The 22,884-nt window shown below is 36.3% G+C and overlaps 1 protein-coding gene and 1 long non-coding RNA gene across 4 annotated transcripts in view; one reads left to right on the plus strand and one right to left on the minus strand.

Moving 5' to 3' along the window:
* Tis11 (Tis11 zinc finger protein) overlaps window positions 1-5,828 on the plus strand; it is a 292,416-nt gene extending 286,588 nt beyond the window's left edge. For all 3 annotated transcript variants that reach the window (XM_067782402.1, XM_067782405.1, XM_067782404.1), the window contains exon 3: window positions 4,124-5,828. In XM_067782402.1, coding sequence (XP_067638503.1) covers window positions 4,124-4,913 — 790 coding nt within the window. In that variant the 3' untranslated portion in view covers window positions 4,914-5,828. The remainder of the gene's footprint in view (window positions 1-4,123) is intronic.
* A 15,514-nt stretch (window positions 5,829-21,342) lies between these two features.
* LOC137248106 (uncharacterized) lies at window positions 21,343-22,608 on the minus strand. The gene is made up of 4 exons (XR_010952067.1): window positions 22,450-22,608; window positions 21,948-22,383; window positions 21,748-21,892; window positions 21,343-21,697 (listed from the first exon to the last, which is right to left on the minus strand). It is a non-coding gene; the product is annotated as an uncharacterized lncRNA (long non-coding RNA).
* Window positions 22,609-22,884: the final 276 nt, after the last annotated feature.

A 22,884-nucleotide genomic window follows, 5' to 3' on the forward strand; every position in this document is an offset into this window, starting at 1 on the left:
TAACTCGTAAAATTGAATGAATTTTTTGGTTGTTAAACAAAATATAGAAACTGTTTATTTTGAAAGTGGTCTAAGTCAGTCTGTTGAGAAATTTTGGAAAATAAATAGTAATTTTGTAATGCCTTCAGATAACGATTCAGGTATGATCAAGTAATCCTTAAAATGTAAAAATGTTCTATATATAATTAATTGTAGACATTATCCTGCGAAGAAGTATAAGTAATACTCCCAAGAAATGGAAATGAATAAGAGTAATATCGTCTTCAGATGAATCAACTGATACTTTAAAAGTGAATTCGGAACCCCTACAAATGGAAGAAATTAACATGAAATCAAGAAAGAGGAGCCGAAATCAACATAATTATGCACAAAATTTAAGAAAAATTAAGAGAAATAGGGGAGAGGAATATGAAACAAAAAAGTCTAAGCTTGTGAGTGGCAAACTTTTCGAAAATAAATATTGCCTTTGTTCCAAACAATGTATAAATGCAATTGGATATGAAGACAGGAAAGCTAATTTTGATGCATTTTGGAAATTAGCAAGTTTCGAAAAACAGAATTTGTTTCTGCATGGTTTGGTTGGAAAACTATTAATAAAGCAAAGGCGACCCAAAAATAACAAAGGATACATGAGAAAATGTAGTTATAAGTTTCATATAAATTTACGGATGTCAGAAGTTTCTGTTTGTAGAACTTCTTTTTTGGATACTTTTAAAATATCTTACGGAAGATTAAGCCGTGCCTTAAATGCTAAATCCCCTGGAATGGATTTACGTGGCAAAATGACTGGTTCATCGAGAAAAACAGATGAAGAAAAAATTAAAGTGGTACGAGAACATATTCTGAGTTTTCCAGCATGTGAGAGCCATTACACGAGATCACATCACACTTCAGGTCGAAAGTATTTAAGTGCTGACTTAGATATTCAAAAAATGTATGAGCTGTATGTAGAAAAATGTGATGAAAATAATACACCACGTGTGAAGGAGTGGACTTACAGGAAAATTTTCAATACGGAGTTCAACTTAAATTTTCATACTCCTCGCAAAGACACTTGCCAAAAGTGTGATTCACTAAAACTAAAAATAGAAGCATCCAGTAACGATATGGAAATTCATGATTCCCATCTTAACAGTGCCGAACAGGCTAGAAAAAGTTTGACAGAAGACATACAAAGAGCAAAAGATAACCCGAGTGAATATTACGGTTTCACATTTGATCTACAGAAAGCACTTTCTTACCCAAAACTTTCTGTCTCGGTAGCTTATTATAAGCGCAACATGTATGTATACAATTTAGGGTTTCATAATTTCCACAATGAAAATGCTAAAATGTATGTATGGGATGAAACAATCGCTTCAAGGGGATCACAGGAAGTTGCGTCTTGCATCTTAAAGCACATTCAGGACATTACCACTCAAAAGCATGTCATAGCTTACATTGATGCCTGCACAGGACAAAATCGTAACATCAACATAGCTTTAATTTGGTTAAAAATTGTTCAGTCATCTGATAATAATGTTGAAACTGTTGATCATAAATTTATGGTATCCGGCCATTCTTTTTTGCCAAATGATCGGGATTTTGGTTTAATAGAAACTAAAATTAAAAAATCAAATTATTTATACATACCTTAGCATTATTATAGTTTAATAGAAGTATGTAAAAAGAAAAACCCATTTTTGGTGGTACAAATGGCTCAGAGAAATTTTATTTCGACAAAAAAACTTAAAAGATTCAACGAATAATAGAAAGAAAAACACCAATGGAGAAGCTGTGTCTTGGCTTAAAATTCAATGGATCAGATTTCTAAAAAAATCTCCATATAAGATGTTTTATAAAACTTCCTTGGATGACAATTCCGAATTCAAAATATTAGACCTCTCACCTAAAAAAGGAAGACCTAGAATATATGCAAATATTGATTTGCCTCCATTATACACAACTATTAGACCAATAACAAAAGAAAAACATAAAGATATGATGGATTTACTACCCTATATCCCACCAATTTTTCACAAACACTTCACTTCCCTAAATATGTCATAATAAATAATTTACTTTGTTATAATGAAATGAGTTTGAATAAAATGTTAATTACTAATTAAAATGTTTCCTTGGTATAAGTCATTTATAAAGCCATTCTGTTAATTTTGAAAGTGGTCTAAGTCATTTCCAACCTTTCAAAAGCACATTTCCAGTTAAAAATGGTAATAAATTTCACAACCATAATAAATTCTTGTTTGTTGGCACTACTTTACTGTCGAAAAATCATTTTCCATAGTGCAAAAATATTTTTCAATCCTTTATAACGCAAAACTCTAATTATCTCGAAACAAGGAAAATATGACTTAGACCACTTTCAAAATCAAGGGCTCATATGTGCTAAATAAAAACTAGCAAAATCGGATGAAGACACGCCCACATTTAAAAAAAAAATTTTTTAAGTAAAATTTTAACAAATTGAATATCTTTACAGTATATAAGTAAATTATGTCAACATTCAACTCCAGTAATGTATATGGTGCAACAAAATTCAAAAATAAAAGAAAATTTCAAAATGGGTGTTGCTCCGTCCTTTTGCATTTAATGTATCTAGAATACTTTTAATGCCATAATTCGAACAAAAATTTTGTGAAATTTGGTAGGGGCATAGATTCTATGACGATAACCGTTTTCTGTGAAAATGGGCGAAATCGGTTGAAGCCACGCCCAGTTTTTACACACACTCGACCGTCTGTCCTTCCGCTCGGCCGTTAACACGATAACTTTAGCAAAAATCGGTATATCTTTACTAAACTTAGTTCGCGTACTTATCTGAATTCACTTTATTTTGGTATAAAAAATGTTCGAAATCCGAATATGACCACGCCCACTTTTTCGATATCGAAATTACGAAAAATGAAAAAAAATGCCATAATTCTATACCGAATACGAAAAAAGGGATTAAACATGGTAATTGGATTGGTTTATTGACGCAAAATATAACTTTAGAAAAAAATTTGTAAAATAGATATCTCGAAAAGGCGTCCACCTATAGAACTAAGGCCCACTCCCTTTGAAAATACTCATTAACACCTTTTATTTGATACCCATATCGTACAAACAAATTCTAGAGTCACCCCTGGTCCACCATTATGGCGATATCTCGAAAAGACGCCCGCCTATAGAACTAAGGCCCATTCCCTTTTAAAATACTCATTAACACCATTCATTTCATTCATACCCATATCATACAAACACATTCCAGGGTTACCCTAGGTCCATTTTCCAAAGCTCTGAGCTGAGTATGTAATGTTCGGTTACGCCCGAACTTAGCCTTCGTTACTTGTTTTATTTTATATTTATCTTAACAATCGCTTAGGTATGTACATCTGTTCACTATACATTATTTGGAGGTTACGAATGCGATAAGGTTACAATGGAATTGCACAGGGTTCCCCTATTTCGGCATTATTCTTTATAATCGCATTCGACGAAATAAATAATATATTAGCAAAATTGGATGCCATGCACTCTACATATTTCTCAAAATGCACAACTTGAAGGAAGTTAATAACATATTCCAGAATTTACTGAGTGATATCTCTCTATGGGCTTTGAGCTCTGGAGCAAGATTATCATTTAGTAAATTCAAAACATTACATATTTGTAAAAAGCGTAGTTGCGATAGATTCATCTTAACTTATAATAATCACAATCGAAAGCGTTGTCAGTTTAAAAATATTAGAAATAATCTTTGATAAATCTCTTAGCTTTAAGGATCATTGTAATTATATCAAACGTAAAATTAACAATAGATTAAATCTCATCAAATACTTTGCCTCAAAACATAGTAATAAGCTTTGACCCCAGGAACCTTGTTGTGGTAGGCAGGCGCGCTTCTGCCATAGCACGTTGGACAAGAATTTATGGAGAATATTTTCATGTACCTTTATTTAAAATATGGTAACGCAGCCTCCTCATCTCCCGCTTCATATTCTTCTGCCTATCCATCACACCTTTGCTTACTTTCATCCCACGAGTCTTCTCCTCTTTACTTAAATTTGCTTATAGATACATAAATGTAATTTTCGTTACATTTCGTACATACTTATAGTTTTTGTTTTTTTTTTACTTATAGGTATAAAACTGAACTATGTCGTCCCTTTGAAGAAGCCGGTGAATGCAAGTATGGGGAAAAGTGCCAGTTTGCCCATGGATATCATGAGCTACGTAACCTACAAAGACACCCAAAGTACAAAACTGAATACTGTCGTACATTCCATAGCGTTGGATTCTGTCCTTATGGACCGAGATGTCATTTTGTTCATAACGAGGATGAAGCTAGAGCTCTACAACAACTACAGCAACAACAGCAATCGAAATTACAAAGCCATTCCAGTTTACATAATTGTATTGCGACTTACCCATTGCAGTCTAAACAAGGAAATAACGCTACTTATCCTAATCATTCAATTCCTTTGAGTCCTCCTTTGAGCATGTCCACAGGTTCAGATCGAGAATCTCCAACAGGATCACTATCTTTAAGCCCTACTAGTTCTATGACTAATTTTACATTTGGTGATCAAATCAGTTCCGTTAATTCTGTTTTTCAAAGTACATTTTCATACATTAACACTCCACCAGAAAGTCCAAATGCCCCAATTTCACCAGTGAATACACCACCACCTAATCTTATATTGAATCCAATACAAAATCAGACTTCATTATACATAAAACCTGTTACCATTCAAGGAAAACAGATATTGCAGAAGAGTTCTAGCTCCCCAATTACTATAATCAGGAATTTCAATAAAGTTCCAGCCAAAGTTAATTCTGTTTCATCACTGATTAATGGCGAAGATGCACGTTTGCCAGTTTTTAACAGATTGAGCTCAGCTGTTGAAAAATTTCCTAACATAGCTTTATAATTTGACGAAATCTCAATTTCCATAATATTAAAAATTCTAGTTTTTTGTTTTTTTATACTTTTAATTATATATTAACAAATATTTATAAATATGAGTACATATATACACTATATACTATATAACCTAAATTATTACAAAAACAAATATTTTATAATTTATACATACATTTTACGTTTAATATCTCTTTATCCAGAAAATAAGTATATACTAGAAAGGGGGCTTAGCATAGATTTGTAGAACGATGAATAGGCAAAATATGCTTTTGCATTTATTAAATTATCAACATATATATATGTATAATATTTATTTTACATTCATATACATACATATGATGTATATATATGTACGTACATTTATTTCATTTCATTTATATATACAAAAATAATTTCTTTGCCACTAAAAACATTTTCATATAGATTATTAATTTATAATTAAATATAATGGATAATGTAATTAAATTAGGTGCAGTTATGAAAATTATAATTGAAATGAAGTCAAGTTGAGATAAGAAATTTATATTTTGTAGTATTAAATTTGAAAATATACTTATCCGTATAATATAACTAACTACCTGTATAACGTAAATTATTACCTACTTTTCATGTTTTTAAAGAATATTACAGCCAAGTACATAATATGTAATTTGTAATTGAAATGATATATATTTATTCCAATACTTTAAAAAAACTCGAAGATGGTTAACACTGATGAAAATTCTCAAAGTGCCTTACAGTTAATTAAATATATACAAATGTAGATATATTAGTATTTATAGAATTTTTATTTCATTGGTTCAGAGATGATTCATGAATTAGTCGTCTTCCTTTTTTACTTTCGTTAAAAAATGCTTCCATTTATTTTTACATGTGCTTATACAAATTTTTGAATAAATATACATTACTTTTTCTTAATAAATGGTTTAAATTGTTTTATTTCGCTGTTCTCAGTACATTTAAGAATAAATTTAAGTTATAGAACATTTTTGTATAATTTTTCTCCACGAATTCGCAAATACCATACACATATACAAAACCGTATTGATAAAGAGAAAATGATAACTAGGTAAACGTTATCTCAACTTATGTTGGTTGGTGCATGGTTTTCTTAAGATCAAAATAAAAACGTGAGGCGCGAATAACTTCCGAAGAGATTTTAGGCCGAATTTCTCTTCAAATTTGAGTCGTGCTCCTCCCCACTGTAATGGGCGCTGTTATAGTAGACGGGTTTCTTCTCCATATTTAATATTAGACCTCTGAACCCGCCTTGTCGTCGGCCAGGTGGTCGTATGACCAGGATAAACAACTCAAGATCCTATGATAATAAGATAGTGAGAGGGAGAACTGAGTCGCAAGACAAAAGCGCTATAAGCGATCCGTCGGACTCTGGAAGCGTAATTAGGGGTGAAGTGGAGATGAAAATAGTATAGAGCAGAGAGGCATAAAGGGCCCAGTCCCAGGCCAGCCGCATAGATAAAACAATGGTGTGAATATGAGACAGCGTGCGACGCCTTTGCGAGCTTACGGTGGCGGGAGAAAGTTGTTCCAAACCTCCAAATGCAAAGCACGAACTCGGATTTTGAAGTGGTGGATAAAGCGCATATCCCCACGGTACCAAAAGTTACAGTTTAGATACCATGCATCATGGAGTCGCTGCGACTTCTGCAGAGTCAGAACCCGAATATACTTACACAAGATTAAAAGGTACTGTAACGAATTTTGGGAAATTCTGATTAGATAAATATGTATTTCTTCTGCAGCCTATTAATCCCTATAGAACATAATTTGTGAAAACTAGCTCGAGGTCAGGTGTATTAAAAAACACAACGTTTTTTGTTTTTTCCCGATATATTTGATATATTTCAAACTCCTTCGGAGATCGTCTTTGGGGGTTACAACAAATATTGTACAAAGAATTTTTAATAAATATATTAAACACTAGAATTAAGATATATATGCATACATACATATATGAGTTCAAATTTAATTGTTATCAGCAACTGCTTAGTTAGCCGTGCAATTTTGAACTGAGCTTCCAAGTGTCTACTAAGTGTCGATATATGTGTGCACAGTTGTCTACGTCAACTTTGTAATTAGTCCCTTATTTTATGATGTATTTGTAATACATATCAGGCATGCTTAACGAACGAAACGATATCATTTCGTTACGATAATCAACGCTAATAAACGAAACGAAGTCACTTAGTTAAGATCGTCAAATTAACGTTAATTTGACGTTCTTAACGTTAATAAACGAAACGAAGTGACTTCGTTTCGTTTATTAGCGTTGATTATCGTAACGAAATGATATCGTTTCGTTCGTTAAGCATGCCTGATACATATGTAGCATTTCCAATCAGGAATGATAAATGGTTTTTCATTTTGTATCAAACGAGGAAAAAAAATGTTCTAAATTATCCAAAAATGTACCAAAAGTCTTCGGATTCGAATTTGAATCAAACTAGAGCTATATTCTGCTTTTTTTATCCAAAAACTGTTTTTAGTCAGGAAACTTTCTAACACAAATTAAAGGCAGTATAACAGGGAAATATGATTTATGAAGAAATACTTTTCCAGTTAAAAATAAAAGAAGTTTATCGATTGAAGCGTACAATTATGTACATATATAAAAACATTTCTTCATTGAGTACCAGTAAGGAACATGAAATTAATATTTAAAAAAAATAACAGCAGCATTCACTACATTAACAGTTCTTCTTCTCTGAGTTCTTTAAATACTTCAGTGGCCAAAAAGCTTTTTTTCGTATCTATATTATGACAACTACTGTTAGTTGATTTCATCAAGTCTTTAGTTTTTATTAAATTCGAAACTGTGTTTATTTGAAGCCTATTTCTACACATAGTTTTAATTAAATTTTGTATAGAAAATATCCTTTCTACGTTTGTGGATGAATCGACATGGGAATCGACAATATGCCTTAAACTATTCTATAAATATTGGAAAACATTTGCGCATTAAATTTATTTTTAACTGATCTTAATTCTTCCCAAAAGCTGCATATATTTAAATTCTTGAATTTTTTAAGGCTCTCATGCTCTGCTAAAGCTCTAAATTCAGAATTAATTTTCTCTATTTTATGAAATGCAGATTTCGGAAACAAGTCCATAACTAAAAGCACAATTCTATTTGTTTCACCGCTTAAAAAACTTTCTGGTGAAAGGTTTGCAGCCCACATCAAAGTTTTATCATTCAAATTTATTTTCTTTAATAAAGTACTACAAAATTGTATATAAAATGGTTTAGCACATCTCTTAAATATGTGTACGTCATCTTTTTCGAAAAGGTTGTTTTGATAGAATAATGCCCACATTAATACCGCAGTAAACTTCATTTGGGGTTAAGTGGTTTTTGCCTGAATCATTCACCCTTATTGTCTTTGTCGTCGTCGACATCGTCGTCGTTTTTCAGTCGACGTCACATCGTCTCGACGTCGTCGTCACTTCGACACCAAATCGGTATTGGCTAAGCGTGGTGAGACGACGACGACAATTTATCGATAAAACGAAAGGAAAATATACCATCTCTGCCATTTCTGGATCACCTGTTCGATTTTTTTACTCTTTCTGTATCTTTTTTCGCGATTTGAGATTTGTTTACATATTTCATTTCAAGATTTTACAAAAATGTTTTATTATGACAGTAATGCGAGCTCTAGTACCAAAAATAATAAAGGGGAGCTTAGACTCAATAGAAAAAAAATCAGAAATTACTCCGATTTTTTCTAGCTCAGCTACAAGAACCTCGAATTGTTGCGCATCCTTATTTTCATTTGGAATTTCTAAAAAACAACGCATATTACATGTTTGTATATTTAGTTAATTAAAAAATAAATATTTTACTTACAAATTTTCCTTCTGTCGTCAGTAAAAACAGCGTCGACAAAAATGGCGTCGTGTGAGGGCGACGACGACAGCAAATTTGCTTAGCCAATACCAAACATGTGTCGATAGTCCTCAATAGTTATCGAAAACGACGATGGCAATACGGAATTTAACACGTCGTCGTTCAGTGACGACGACGACAATGACAATAAGGGTGAATATTTTACATCCAAATAGGATTTTTTTTATAAAATTTTAAATCTGGTAATAAGTAAATGTATGTGAATATCTTCAGACTGCATTTCTATATTAACATTATTTATTTCATTTAAAATATAAGAAAGAAATTTGAACAATCTAGTGTTGATATCATTTGTTTCCGAGACTTTGTTTAAACCTGAAATACTTGGTCATTTTGACATAAAGGGATACGTACTCTATAGGATGGATAGAAAGGTAAGGAAAGGTGGTGGGGCCCGCGATTTAGAGGTACTAAGAAATTTTTTTTAATTCAGGAGAGTCTTTAGCTGTTCCATGTGCAATTTCTAAGCCGAATTTCAAAAGCAACGAATATCTGCATTTCGTTTTTATATTATAGTGAAGTGTGAGAAATAATTTGAAGTCTTTTTCCTTAAATTTTAAGAATAAATGTTTCATTTGGCAGCTGGCTCAAAACCATTCAGGTTCCACATCCGATTCGACTATTGATAATGATTTTTTGCCTGGGCCTTCCAACAGTGAGGAGACAATAAAAACGTCTGTATGTTTACATTAAGCCGAAATCGTAAAGTTTCGTGGTGACACTGATGAAGGTTCATCTTCAAAAAGTCTTCCAATAATACCACCAACTCTGTATCAAAGTCCACATTATTTAAACGACTTCGATATCGGTACCGAGTTTTTGCGATCTGAAGAAGTCAACGAAATAATTCGTCGAGGTCATCAAAAGTGTCTTGTTATTTTTCCACGTGATTGTCATGACGAGGCATTTCCTACCTCGTTGTTAAACAGAATCTTGCCAAGTGGAGAGAAAGTAGAGCGTGACTGGTTAGTGTGGAGTGCCAGTAGCAATGCTTTTTATTGTATACCATGTCGTCTGCTAAGCACCAACACTTTAAATCGACCTAAAATTTGTTGTCCTGGCGGATATTCGAAACTGCAGGTGTGGAAGAAGCTATACGATAAACTGCCAGCACACGAAAATACTCAAGACCACATTACATGTTATATTCATTGGCGATCTTTACAAAATCTAATTCAAGAGGAGGCTACAATTGATACACTTATCAATGACCAGCTAATCACTGAAACTCAAAAGTGGAAAGAAATTTTATATAGAACTAGAAGACCCGGCAGACGTTATCCTGCCCTAAATTTGGCCTATCTGCATACATTTTAATAAGCTTTTCCGTCTGACTCTGCCCCCCCCCCCCCCCCCCCCCCCCTCTTTACTTTTTCCTAATCCTTTTATTCACTCCTCCCTACGTCTTGTTCGCTTCATCTATCTTCGTATCATTCTATCTCTTTCTCAATCTCCTCTCTTTTCTCTTCTCTCAATTTCTTCTCATTCTTCTGCATCCCTTATTGCCTGTCCCAGAGGGTGGTATGTATTTTATCCCAGTCCCAGTCCCACTCCGAGTCTCAGTCCCAGGCCTAGTCCTAATCCCAGTCCCAGTCCGTCTCTGGTCTACTTCTCGGAAAAAAGGATCGTAAATACTAATATAGGCAAATTTATATACCAAATTTCAGGCAAATCGAATAGGAAGTTTGTAAATAGGTATGTGGGTATTATTAGTTCATGTCTCTATTTCGGCTTCGCAAGCATATTTATCAGTTTTGCCAGGTTGATGCGCCTAAATCGAATATCACAATGAAAATTACTTTAGAGCTCTCAGCAACAGCTTTCATTTCATATCCAAATTACCCACACATTCTAGGGGTATCCGGGTCCACGTTTTGGCCTATATCTTGAGACCCTAGTCACCAAGCGGTATAATATATTACTCTGTACTAAAGCACTCATCAACAGCTTTCATTTGATATCCATATTGTATAAACATTGTCTAGGCATTCACTGGCCCACGTTTTGGCCTATATCTCGATACCCTAGTCACCCAGGGGTATGAAAATTACCCTCTACACAACTAAAGACTCTCCTGAGTTAAAAAAAATGTCACAGTACCTCTAAAACGCGGGCCCTCTCAGAACCCCCACCCTATCGGCGGGCCTGGTGATGTGCTATACTTGATATCATTCGCTATAATATTTTTTATTGATAAGCAGGTTGTTTAATTAAACACCAAGCAATTAAGCCTTGTTTTCATTATGGCATATATGTCGTCAAATGTTGCCAAAATAATGAAAACGGGCTGCCAAATAGTGTCAGTTGCGTTTGCAGTCAGGTTTGACAGCTCACTGTCAGACAAAATGGCATCCAAGTGACAACGACCAAATTTCAGTTTGCCAGCGCAGTTGGAAACGTTTGACGCACAAAACAGATTTGCCAACATGCTGGCAAATATGTCATTAAACGAGCAATTCTTGTTTGTATGTATAGCCGAACGATCTCGGGAACGGCTCAACCGATTTAAATGAAGTTTGGCACAGAGATAATGTATCACCTTCTAAGACTTTCTACTTAGGTGTTGCCACTCAGAATGTTTCACAAGGTTGCCACCTATTCGAAATTAAAAAAAAATTACATGACATATACCGATATGGGTATCAAAAGAAAGGTATTTCACTCCGCATTACAATAGGGACATTTTTGAGTAGGGTTGCCACCTATTCGAAATTTAAAGAAATTGAATGAGATATGCCGATATGGGTATCAAACGAAAGGTATTTCACCCCGCATTACTATAGGAACATATTTGAGTAGGGTTGCCACCTATTCGAAATTAAAAAAATGTATGAGATATGCCGATATGGGAATCAAACGAAATGTATTTCACTCCGCATTACAATAGGGACATCTTTGAGTAGGGTTGCCACCTATTCGAAATTTAAAGAAATTGCATGAGATATGCCGATATGGGTATCAAACGAAAGGTATTTCACTCCGCATTGCAATAGGGGCATTTTTGAGTAGGGTTGCCACCTATTCGAAATTTAAAGAAATTGCATGAGATATGCCGATATGGGTATCAAACGAAAGGTATTTCACTCCGCATTACTATAGCAACATTTTTGAGTAGGGTTGCCATTTAGGGTAGCCACCTATTCGAAATTAAAAAAATGCATGAGATATGCCGATATGGGTATCAAACGAAAGGTATTTCACTACGCATTACAATAGGGTAATTTTTGAGTAGGGTTGCCGTTTAGGGTTGCCACCTATTCGAAATTGAAAAAAATTGCATGAGATATGCCGACATGGGTATCAAACGAAAGGTATTTCACTCCTTATTACAATAGGGACATTTTTGAGTAGGGTTGCCGTTTGGGGTTGGAGTAGTTGGAGGACGTAATGGATAAGTCAGCTTCAATTTCTGCAACATTCGTTCACCCAGTCGGTAGTACCACTGAAAAAAGGAAGCGGGTGAGAAAACTGACTGAAAAATGGACAGCCGAGCAAACGGAGAGGCTATTGCAGGAAGTAGAGGTCAGGGAGGGGACCTTGAATTTTCTTTCGTCTCAATACAGGGACCGGAATTTGAGGGAGGCTCAATGACAAGATGTGGCGGATATTTTAAAGATATCGCGATTTGAGGTATCTGCCAAGTGGAACAGCCTGCGCTGCTCTTTCCGCGTGAGTTCCTTTTTTCTTTATAAATATACTAGCATTTACCCGCGGCCCCGTCTGCAAGGAGAAAATGAAATGTATGGGCTATTCACGTTAGCCTGCTTGTCAAGTTATCTGTTTAAACATTCTTTTCTGTCTAATGCACTTTATTTTTGTAATTGAGTAAAAAAAAGATCTATATGAGCTGATAACCTGATAGGATCCAACAAATGATCCCGAATTTATCCAGAAAAAGGCACGAATTGACTCCGACGATATCGCGGACGGATCCCGAAAACCATCCAGAAATGCCCCGGAAGGGTCTCCAAAAGTTCCCAGAATAGTCCAAAAAACCCCGAAATGACAACGACACGATTCTAGACTTATCCAGAGAACCACACAGAAATGATGCCGGAAGGTACCCCAAATGATCCCGTATTAGTCGAGAAAAAGTCCCAAACTGACCCCGACAGGATTCCGGACGGATACCCCAAACCATCTAGAAATGATGCCGGAAGTTACCCCAAATTATCCCGAAAAAGTCCCGAAATGACCCTGATGGGATCCCGGGCGGATCCCTAAAACCCCCAGGAATGATGCCAAAAGGGTCCCGTATTAGTCCCGAAAAAGGCCCGAAATGACCCCGACGGGATCCCGGACGGATACCCAAATCCATCTAGAAATTATGCCGGAAGGTACCCCAAATGATCCCGAAAAAGTCCCGAAATGACCCTGATGGGATCCCAGACGGATCCCTAAAACCCTCCAGAAATGATGCCGAAAGGGTCTCCAAATGATCCCGTATTAGTCGCGAAAAAGTCCCGAAATTACCCCGACGGGATCCCGGACAGATACCCAAAACCATCTAGAAATGATGCCGGAAGGTAACCCAAATGATCCCGTATTAGTCGAGAAAAAGTCCCAAAATGACCCCGTCGGGATCTCGGACGGATACCCAAAACCATCTAGAAATGATGCCGGAAGGTACCCCAAATGATCCCGTATTAGTCTCGAAAAAGTCCCGAAATTAAACCGACGGGATCCCGGACGGATACCCAAAACCATCTAGAAATGATGCCGGAAAGTACCCCAAATTATCCCGTATTAGTCGAGAAAAAGTCCCAAAATGACCCCGTCGGGATCCCGGACGGATACCCAAAACCATCTAGAAATGATGCCGGAAGGTACCCCAAATGATCCCGTATTAGTCGAGAAAAAGTCCCAAACTGACCCCGACGGGATCCCGGACGGATACCCCAAACCATCTAGAAATGATGCCGGAAGTTACCCCAAATGATCCCGAAAAAGTCCCGAAATGACCCTGATGGGATCCCGGACGGATCCCTAAAACCCCCAGGAATGATGCCAAAAGGGTCCCCAAATGATCCCGTATTAGTCCCGAAATTACCCCGACGGGATCCCGGACGGATACCCAAAACCCCCAGGAATGATGCCAAAAGGGTCCCCAAATGATCCCGTATTAGTCCCGAAAAAGGCCCGAAATGACCCCGACGGGATCCCGGACGGATACCCAAAACCATCTAGAAACGATGCCGGAAGGTACCCCAAATGATCCCGAAAAAGTCCCGAAATGACCCTGATGGGATCCCGGACGGATCCCTAAAACCCTCCAGAAATGATGCCGATGGGTCCCCAAATGATCCCGTATTAGTCGCGAAAAAGTCCCGAAATGACCCCGACGGGATCACGGACGGATACCCAAAACCATCTAGAAATGATGCCGGAAGGTACCCTAAATGATCCCGTATTAGTCGCGAAAAAGTCCCGAAATGACCCCGACGGGATCCCGGACGGATACCCAAAACCATCTAGAAATGATGCTGGAAGGTACCCCAAATTATCCCGTATTAGTCGAGAAAAAGTCCCAAAATGACCCCGTCGGGATCCCGGACGGATACCCAAAACCATCTAGAAATGATGCCGGAAGTTACCCCAAATGATCCCAAAAAAGTCCCGAAATGACCCCGAAGGGATCCCGGACGGAACCCGAAAAGTAACCAGAAATGATGCCGGTAGGTACCCCAAACGATACCGAAATAGTCCCGAAATGACCCCGTCGCTGTCAAAAATATTTACTTAACGTTTGACGTCAGTGGCGAAAACTGGATGTCAATCGACTGACAACACAATTTGATGACAGTCTTTGGCACCCGCTGCTATATCGACTTCATGCCAGTTTTTAATATGTAATGAAAACACATTTGACACCAAATCGCCATGGAGACAGTTATGTCAGTATTTGATGTCAGTGATTTTGACATAGTGAAAACAAAGCATTACACGGAAGTATATCCGCACCACCTGAAAATATGAGTGCAACTGCGTATACGTAACATTTTATTTTTACGTATACACAAATAAAAAAATTTGCAATAAAATAATATTGCGACTAAAACTGAGATATAACTTATCTCTCAACTCAACTTATCTCTCAACTTAGATCAAACTATACACGGGGTGCAAAACAAATTCAAAATCAGTTCAGTAGTTTAGGAGTCCATCGCGGACAAAAATGTTGTGACACATGTTTTTTATATATTAAGATTTTGGACGCTATTTAATTTTTTGGTGAAAGAGGTCTAGCTTTCAAAGGCGAAAGTATATATCTTGGTGAACTAAACGATGGACATTTTTTGGGCATTTTAGAACTCATAAGCTATTATGATCCGATACTTAGAGATCATTTGGAGAAAGTTAGGATTTCATAACAGCAGCACAAACGTTTACAAGTTCATAGAAATTTGTGCAAAACACGTGAGGGAAACTATATTAGATCAACGCAGAAAAGCCAAGTATTTTGCTATTATAGTTGATGCTACGTCTGATGCTAGTCACGTTGGGCAGAATACGCTACCTCCATTTCAATTCGAAAGCAACTAATTTTACAATTCAAGAACGGTTTTTGGCTTTCGTGCATTGTAACTAAAAAACTGGTAAGGAAATCGCGGATTTAATTTGCCATACTCTAGGTAAACATGAAATCCCACTAAAAGATTGTCGTGCACAAGGGTACGATAACGGCGCCAATATGAAAGGAGCTTACAACGGAGCACTACGTGACATTCTCGACAAAAAATCGAATGCTGTTTACTCGCCTTGTGCAACCCACAGTCTCAATTTATGTGGTGTTGATGCTGCAGAATGTTGTACGGCTGCAATTACTTTCTTCGCAGTTGTATAAAAATGTTTTACTATTTTCAGCAGCACTCCACAACCGTGGGACATCCTCAAAAAAAAAAATGTACCGAGCTCTCTTCATAGTCTTTCAGCTAAAAGCCAAATTTGAATCCGCAAGCATACGGCGATGTTACCGGCATTCCCAAGTACATCAACAAGTTAGAATGTATCTTGCTGTCCTCAATTTGGTTCAAAATACTGACTACCATTAATGAAAAAAGCGTGGTCCTCCAAGCTAGAGACGCCACCATAGATGTTGAGGTCCGACATATAGATGCCTTATTAGCTGATTTGAAGTTGATCAGGAAACAATGGGAAACAGTTTTAAACGAATGCAAAACAGTTGCTATTCAATTGAACATCTCGCCAAAGTTTCCGGACATTCGAAAGAGAAAACCCAAAAGACGTTCTGAAGATAATTTAAATGAGATGATTACGGATGATTCAGTTTGATTTTAAAAACAATACATTCCTGGTGATCGTTGATTAGGTAATCACTGGCATTACTGAACGATTTGCAGCTATGAGAAATTTGAGCGAGACGTTTTCCTTTTTATGGCAATTTGAAGACTTGGATGAAACTACGGTGCGGGCGAGCGCAGCAAAATTTGTCGAAAAATACAAGTCGGACATTTCAAAGCTAAGGAAAGCGAAATAATTCTTTTGAAACACATTTACGAAGCAAATTTTGAGAAAGGTCTGTCACTATTGGAATTGCTAAATGCCATCTACATATGTTCAAAATCTGTATACGATTTTCCCCAAAATGTGTGTTGCTTTACGTATCTTTTGCACTATACCTGTCACTGTAGCTATTGCAGAACGTTCCTTCAGCGTCCTTTCAAGAATCAAAAACTTTCATAGATCGTGTTCATCTCAAGAGCGAGTTTCAGGACTTGCCGCGCTTTGTGTTGAATCCGTTTTGGCAAGACAGTAAAATTTTGATATTGTTATAAAAATTTTGCAGCGAAAAAAGCAAGTAAAGCCACTCTCTGATATACGTACTTTCTATATTAAATAATTAAAATTTATAATCATCATTAAATTTATCAGAAATGTATTAAAATGTTACCAAATAACTAGAAAAGATTATTTGAAACAATATGTGGCTGTTAAAAGAGAATTTTATATCTACGTTACAATAAAATAGTGTGTGTTAATTTTATTTTCAGCTCTTAGTCCAAAAATCATTTAGTTGATGTGGCACAAATTTTGTTTGATGTAATCCATCAATAATGATTCATGAATGAGACGTCATTAATTCATGTTAATCAAATGTATTAGTGGATTTTTTATAGGGGGCCCGTAAATTGTTTAGTCCCGGGCCCGGATTTTCTCTCTACGTCCCTGACAGGGGGTCAATTCACGTTCTATGAACTGGTAAATTGAAAGCATTTTTCACCACTACAGCGATATGCGATTCAGTTTAAAAAAAAAGTGACATTTACTGTAAAATCTTTTTCATTTAACGAATATTTTTTCACCGTTGAATTTGCCCGTGAAAAATCTATATATATAAAAGAAAGTGGTGTTAGTTACACTATTTATAACTCAAGAACGGATGAACTGTTTTGGCTGAAAATTGGCGCGAGAGGTAGCTAAGAACCAGGAGACGGACATAGGATACTTTTTATCCCGTCTGGATGGTTTTCGGGATCCGTATGGGATCCCGTCGGTGCCATTTCGGGACTATTTTGTGACACAACCGGGTAATGCATAGCTTTCGGGATCCCGTCGGGGTTATTTTGGGACTATCTCAGGGTCATTTTGGGATCATTTCTGGATGGTTTCCGGGACCCATCTGGGATCCCGTCGGTGTTATTTCGGGACATTATCGTTATCCTTCCGGGATCCCGTGAGGGTTATTTCGGGACTTTCTCGGGAGTGTTCCGGGATCCTTCCGGAATCTCTCCGGGATCATTTCTGGAGGATTTTCGGGATCCCGTCATTTCGTGACTTTTTCTGGAATATTTCCAGATCATTTGGGGACCCTTCTGAGATCATTCAGGATCCGTCCGGGATGCCGTCAGGGTGATTTGGGACTATTTCGGGATCATTTGCGGACCCTTCTGGCATCATTTCTGGATGGTTTGCGGGATCGTTCCGGGATCCGGTCAGGGTCATTTCGGAACTTGGGTACGCTTCAGGGATCATTTCTGCGTGGTTCTCTGTATCAGTCTAAAATCGCGTCGTTATCACTTCGGGATTTTTCTGGGACCATTTGGAGATCCGTCCGGGATCATTTCTGTGTGGTTCCCTGGATTAGTCTAGAATCGCGTCGTTGTCATTTCAGGACTTTTTTGGGCCTATTCTGGGACCATTTGGAGACCCCTCCGGGTGGAAGGGTGGATGGTTTTCGGGATTCGTCCACGATACTGTCCGGGAATTTCGCGGCTTTTTCTGGAAAATTTCGATCATTTAGGGATCCTATCAGGTTATCAGTTCATTTTGTTATTTTTTTTACTCTATTACAAAAGTGAAATATATTAGACAATTTTTTTAAACAAATAACTTGATAAGCAGGTTAAGGTGAATAGCCCATATATTTCATTTATAATTCTATATATATAAAAATAAGCTCACATTTTTGGTGTTACTTTATAACTTGAGACCGGCTCCACCAAATTTAACATTTGGGCTATCATGTAGATGGTTTCTGTAAAGTTTGATTGGATTTGGTCGAGCGGTTCATAAGATATATCACACCAAGCTACGGCTACGTTTCATACCAATAGATGGTGCTTATTTGCATATTTGCGTTATTTCATGAAATGGAATAGGTGGTGCTTATTTCTATTTTGCATTATTCAATGGAATTGACGTTTCTAGAATTATAATTTGACGTTCGGAAGTCATTTCTTTTGTTTTGTTTTTTTTTTTTTTTCAAAAAAACTGTGAATGTACTGGATTTAAGTAAATTCGGTATATGCTGTGCTTCAATTTGGTGAGTAATGTTCCACTAAATTTATTAAGTGTGATTTTGTTGTGTCAAAGAAACAACATTGTAATAGAATTGCGTTGCTTTTCTTCAGAACAAACCATGAATACAGTTGAAATAATCTTGGAAATTGCTGACCGACTACATTCTGATGAAGATGTTATACATTTCGTATGGGCAAATTCAATTTTGGCTGGGATTTTGGCAACAAGAATTCAAAAGTATCGAGTTCATCGCATTTTTTACGACGAAGCGCTGATGCATTATTTCGGTCAATATTTTTATATATTATTCCGCAAATTTCAACTGGTTCTTTTCAAATGGTCGCTTCCTTACTGAAAATTTACAATATGTCTTCATTACACAACTGTCCCAACAAACAACGGTTCGGCGCAACGTGTTCAATCTTCTTTCACGACGAGAAATCACTTATTGGGAAAACGAATATACAGAATCGTTGACTGTTGCCATTCAACTTGCAAATTTACGACTACCAAATCTGATAGCCATAAGATTTACATATACAATGTTTCTTCGAAATACGGATCAAGTCAACATTAGAAAGATTCGCCCACCTGTTTTCGAATCAATATCGCTACAACTATTTGGTAACCTAACTCATGGATCCCTCGAGTTCAACGAATATATTCACCAGCGTCCCGAAAATTGTTGCTCCAACACACTAACAAACTTTTTTACTCTGACGCGTTAAGAATAAAAAAAATTAAAAAATAAAGTAATGAAGAAATGTATTTATGATGTGTTGTACTGATCCATCTGTATCTGATCGAGTTTTCTTAAACAAGAGTATGAACAATGAACATGGCTGCCATTTTGGCAATAGGGATTTTTCAGATACAATTGAAAGAGATACACCACAACAGAAAATATCTGTCACATCGTACCTTCGGTGTAACAGCGTGTTTCGGAGCTTCATCGCAGTTACGACGCATTACAATATCCAATTCTACATTGGAAAGTTGATGATGGTTATCACATTAATATACCAATGATAGATCCAAGAACCGCCAAATAATATACTAATTATATTCATCAGATATTAAATAAAAACTAAAATTTAAAATCGAATGAACATATTTTTTACAGGTTGAGATGTTCAAAAGAAAGTTAGTGCAATGAATTATTATTCTTATCGATTGATGATTCGTGCACAAGAACAAAATTACATTCTGAGATGTGGTAAACTTTTTCGCCAATACATTGTAGACATGTAGGCAAAAATTGAAACTGAACGTCTCAATTGCATCCGATTGCCGACCAGATCTTTTCATCACTTTTACGTGTAATCCGATGTGGAACTGTGGGTATTAAAACCACATTTTAATTTATAAAAACTTTAAACTATCAGCCTTATTCTAAACTTCGCGTGAGTACAATTCCCAAAGGAAAAATTCCCACATTTGTTCTGTTCTCATTGTGAACTTAACATGTGAAAAATTTCCCATTTTCGAAAAATTACCCTCACCGTCAACAAATTTTTTTCCACGTGAATGTATAGAATTTGTTCGCAAAACTGAAAGTGGGGAACAACGCTCGATAAAATGTAAGAATTGTTTATTGCTTATTAAACTTTGTTAAGAATTATTTTATATCACATTAGGTCTATAAACAAAACTCAGTTGACTTTCTTGGTAAGCACTATGGCCGAAAATCCTGAAATAGGAAAGGGCTTCCAAAAACAAATAAAGATAAAGTGCTGGCTGGAAGAAATTGAACAATTCCCTCAATAGCATGGGCCCACCATCAAAATCAATCTCCGAATGGAAAAAGGTTACTATCAATGCAATGTGGCTATGGAATGTGCCATAATTTATACAGCCATTGCTTACAGGTTTGGATTGATTAAAAACGATACGTACGAAACAAGTCTGTCGAAAATACCAAAAATAGGAAAAAGACCGGTGGAGGACCTTGCAAGCAACATGTTTTTTCTGTATTAGAACAGTCAATTTTGGATATAACTGCGTCAGTAGCAGCTGCGGAAGGTGTCGAAGATCGCAAGCCTTTTGGTTTGAATACAACGAAATCAACTGGTAAGCAACGTGAAAATAACAATAGTGATGAAGACAACAGCTCTAGTGAGGACTCTGAAGTGGAACTTAGTTGCATGGACAATAGCTTGGACGAAAATAGCACCGAAATTGCCGGTGACGCGCAAAGGGAAAGTGCTTTGCCTGCACAAAAAACCAGCCAGCAAACTCGCAAAAAAATTAACCCTTCGGAGCTATTAAACATTGAACCAGATGTTCAAAAAGAAATGAATGACAACGTCAGAAAGAGCTTGGAAATCCAGAGTCATCACTATACTGAAATAGAAGGCCACTTAAAGGAATTAAACCAAGGCCTCGAAAACTTTCAAAATATTCAAAACAGTTTACTAAAGGAAACAAAACGCCACAATTCGGAAATTGAACGGCTCAGAAAAATTGAAGTTAACCGTAAACTCATACTTATAAACAGCCAAATCGAGGTCCAAAATTTGAAAATACTAGCTGGATAGAAAAGCTTAAGCATTAATTAGAATGTTTCGAACGTTTTTGTAAAAAAAATTAATTTATGTACTTTATTTTTTCAAATTGGTAAATCAAGATTAACAGTAAAGCCGCTTTTGAGCTAATACAAATCAGACATTTCTTTGAAGAGTGTCATTCAATTATAAAAACATTTTGTCATAAATTTACATAAGGCAATTGCCTATATTTGCTCTAATATGCTTAGCCTCATTGAGGTATGATGAATGCGATTCAGATTCTTCAAACGTGTTCAGAAATTTCCGGTTGAGAAGCTCTATTTGATATAAAAGGTGTGCCATCGCACCGATACTTTAAGCATATATTGTGCAACGCGCAACAGACATTAGTAATTTGAGCTGCTTTCTTAGGCGAATAATGTAGCTCCCTGGCTCCTAGTACACACCTCCATCTATTTTTTAAGACGTCATTGGTCCTTTCCACAATGTTACGTCCACGTGCATGAACCTCATTAAATTTGCTTTCTGTGGAGCCCTCTTCCGCTGATCTGTGGGGTGTTAGCAACCAAGGCTCCAGTGGATATCTAGCGTCGCCTATGAACAAAATTTGATTTTGGGACTTACAGATTTCATTAAAATTTTACCTAGCAGCCAAACATTTCTAGTGCCTAGCAAGTAATCCTGCTCCATTGAAACCCTCAGTTCACTTGTATTCCAAATTAATGAGTCATGGCAGGCTCCAGCGTGTGTAGCATCGACGTATCTTATTGCCATTTTGTTATCACATACCTGCAGATAAAATTATTAACATGCGTAAAAGCATACACAAATTTTACCAATCTACCAGCAAAACATTCATACTATAGTAACCCTTTCTGTTATAATATAAGTGTTTATTATTCCTAGGGCCTATAATTCTAACGTGTGTGCCATCTATGCAGCCAATAATGCCTGGGATATTAAATTGTTGATGAAAATCCTAAGCAATTTCACGCATTTCGTCTTTAGTAGGCCATTTTATCCACTGATTGCAAAGGCACTCCTCAAAAACATTCAATACTTCAGACAAGACGTGGCTAAAACTTGACTGCGATAAGCCAACATCCACTTGCCTCCCTACTCTTTTTTGGTATGCTCCTTCACCAAAAAATCTTAGAGCAGCTGAAAGCTTTACGACTATGTCTATTGCAAAACGTTTACGTGCCACTGGCAGACCACTGTGCAATACATCCGACAAATATATGAACGCCGGCTTATTTATTCTATACTATTGGTGAAAGCTATGTATAAATAGTTAAAACGCGATTATTTATTTGATTTACGAGTATAATTATTTGCATGTTTACCTTGAATTGGGTAATTCAAAGGGATTACACTTGTCGCTTAATATCCTCCTGGACACTCGTTCAGCCAATTGCTGACTGGTATTAGTTTCTTCTTCAATTAAACAAAGGCGCAAGTAAGCACTAATCATTACAATTTTAATATTTAACGCAAAAATAAAAATGTTTGACTACACGACAGCAATTTTTTCTGCAAAAATTTGTAAACAAAACATGAGTGATGTTCACAATAGCATATTCGAAATTCGAATATAAGGATTGATTCACATGAAATTAACGATACGAATTTTTTGTTCATGGGAAATAAAAAATTCATGGGATTGATTTATTCACATGAAGTTTACAATAAGGCTGTATATTTATTAATACGCCTTAATGTATCATCTATTTTATTTTTATTTTATTTTTCACAACAAAGAAAATTTTTGTAAATTGGAA

The sequence above is a fragment of the Eurosta solidaginis genome, chromosome 4, assembly GCF_040869045.1.
Source record: "Eurosta solidaginis isolate ZX-2024a chromosome 4, ASM4086904v1, whole genome shotgun sequence".
Classification (NCBI taxonomy): Eukaryota; Metazoa; Arthropoda; class Insecta; order Diptera; family Tephritidae; genus Eurosta; species Eurosta solidaginis.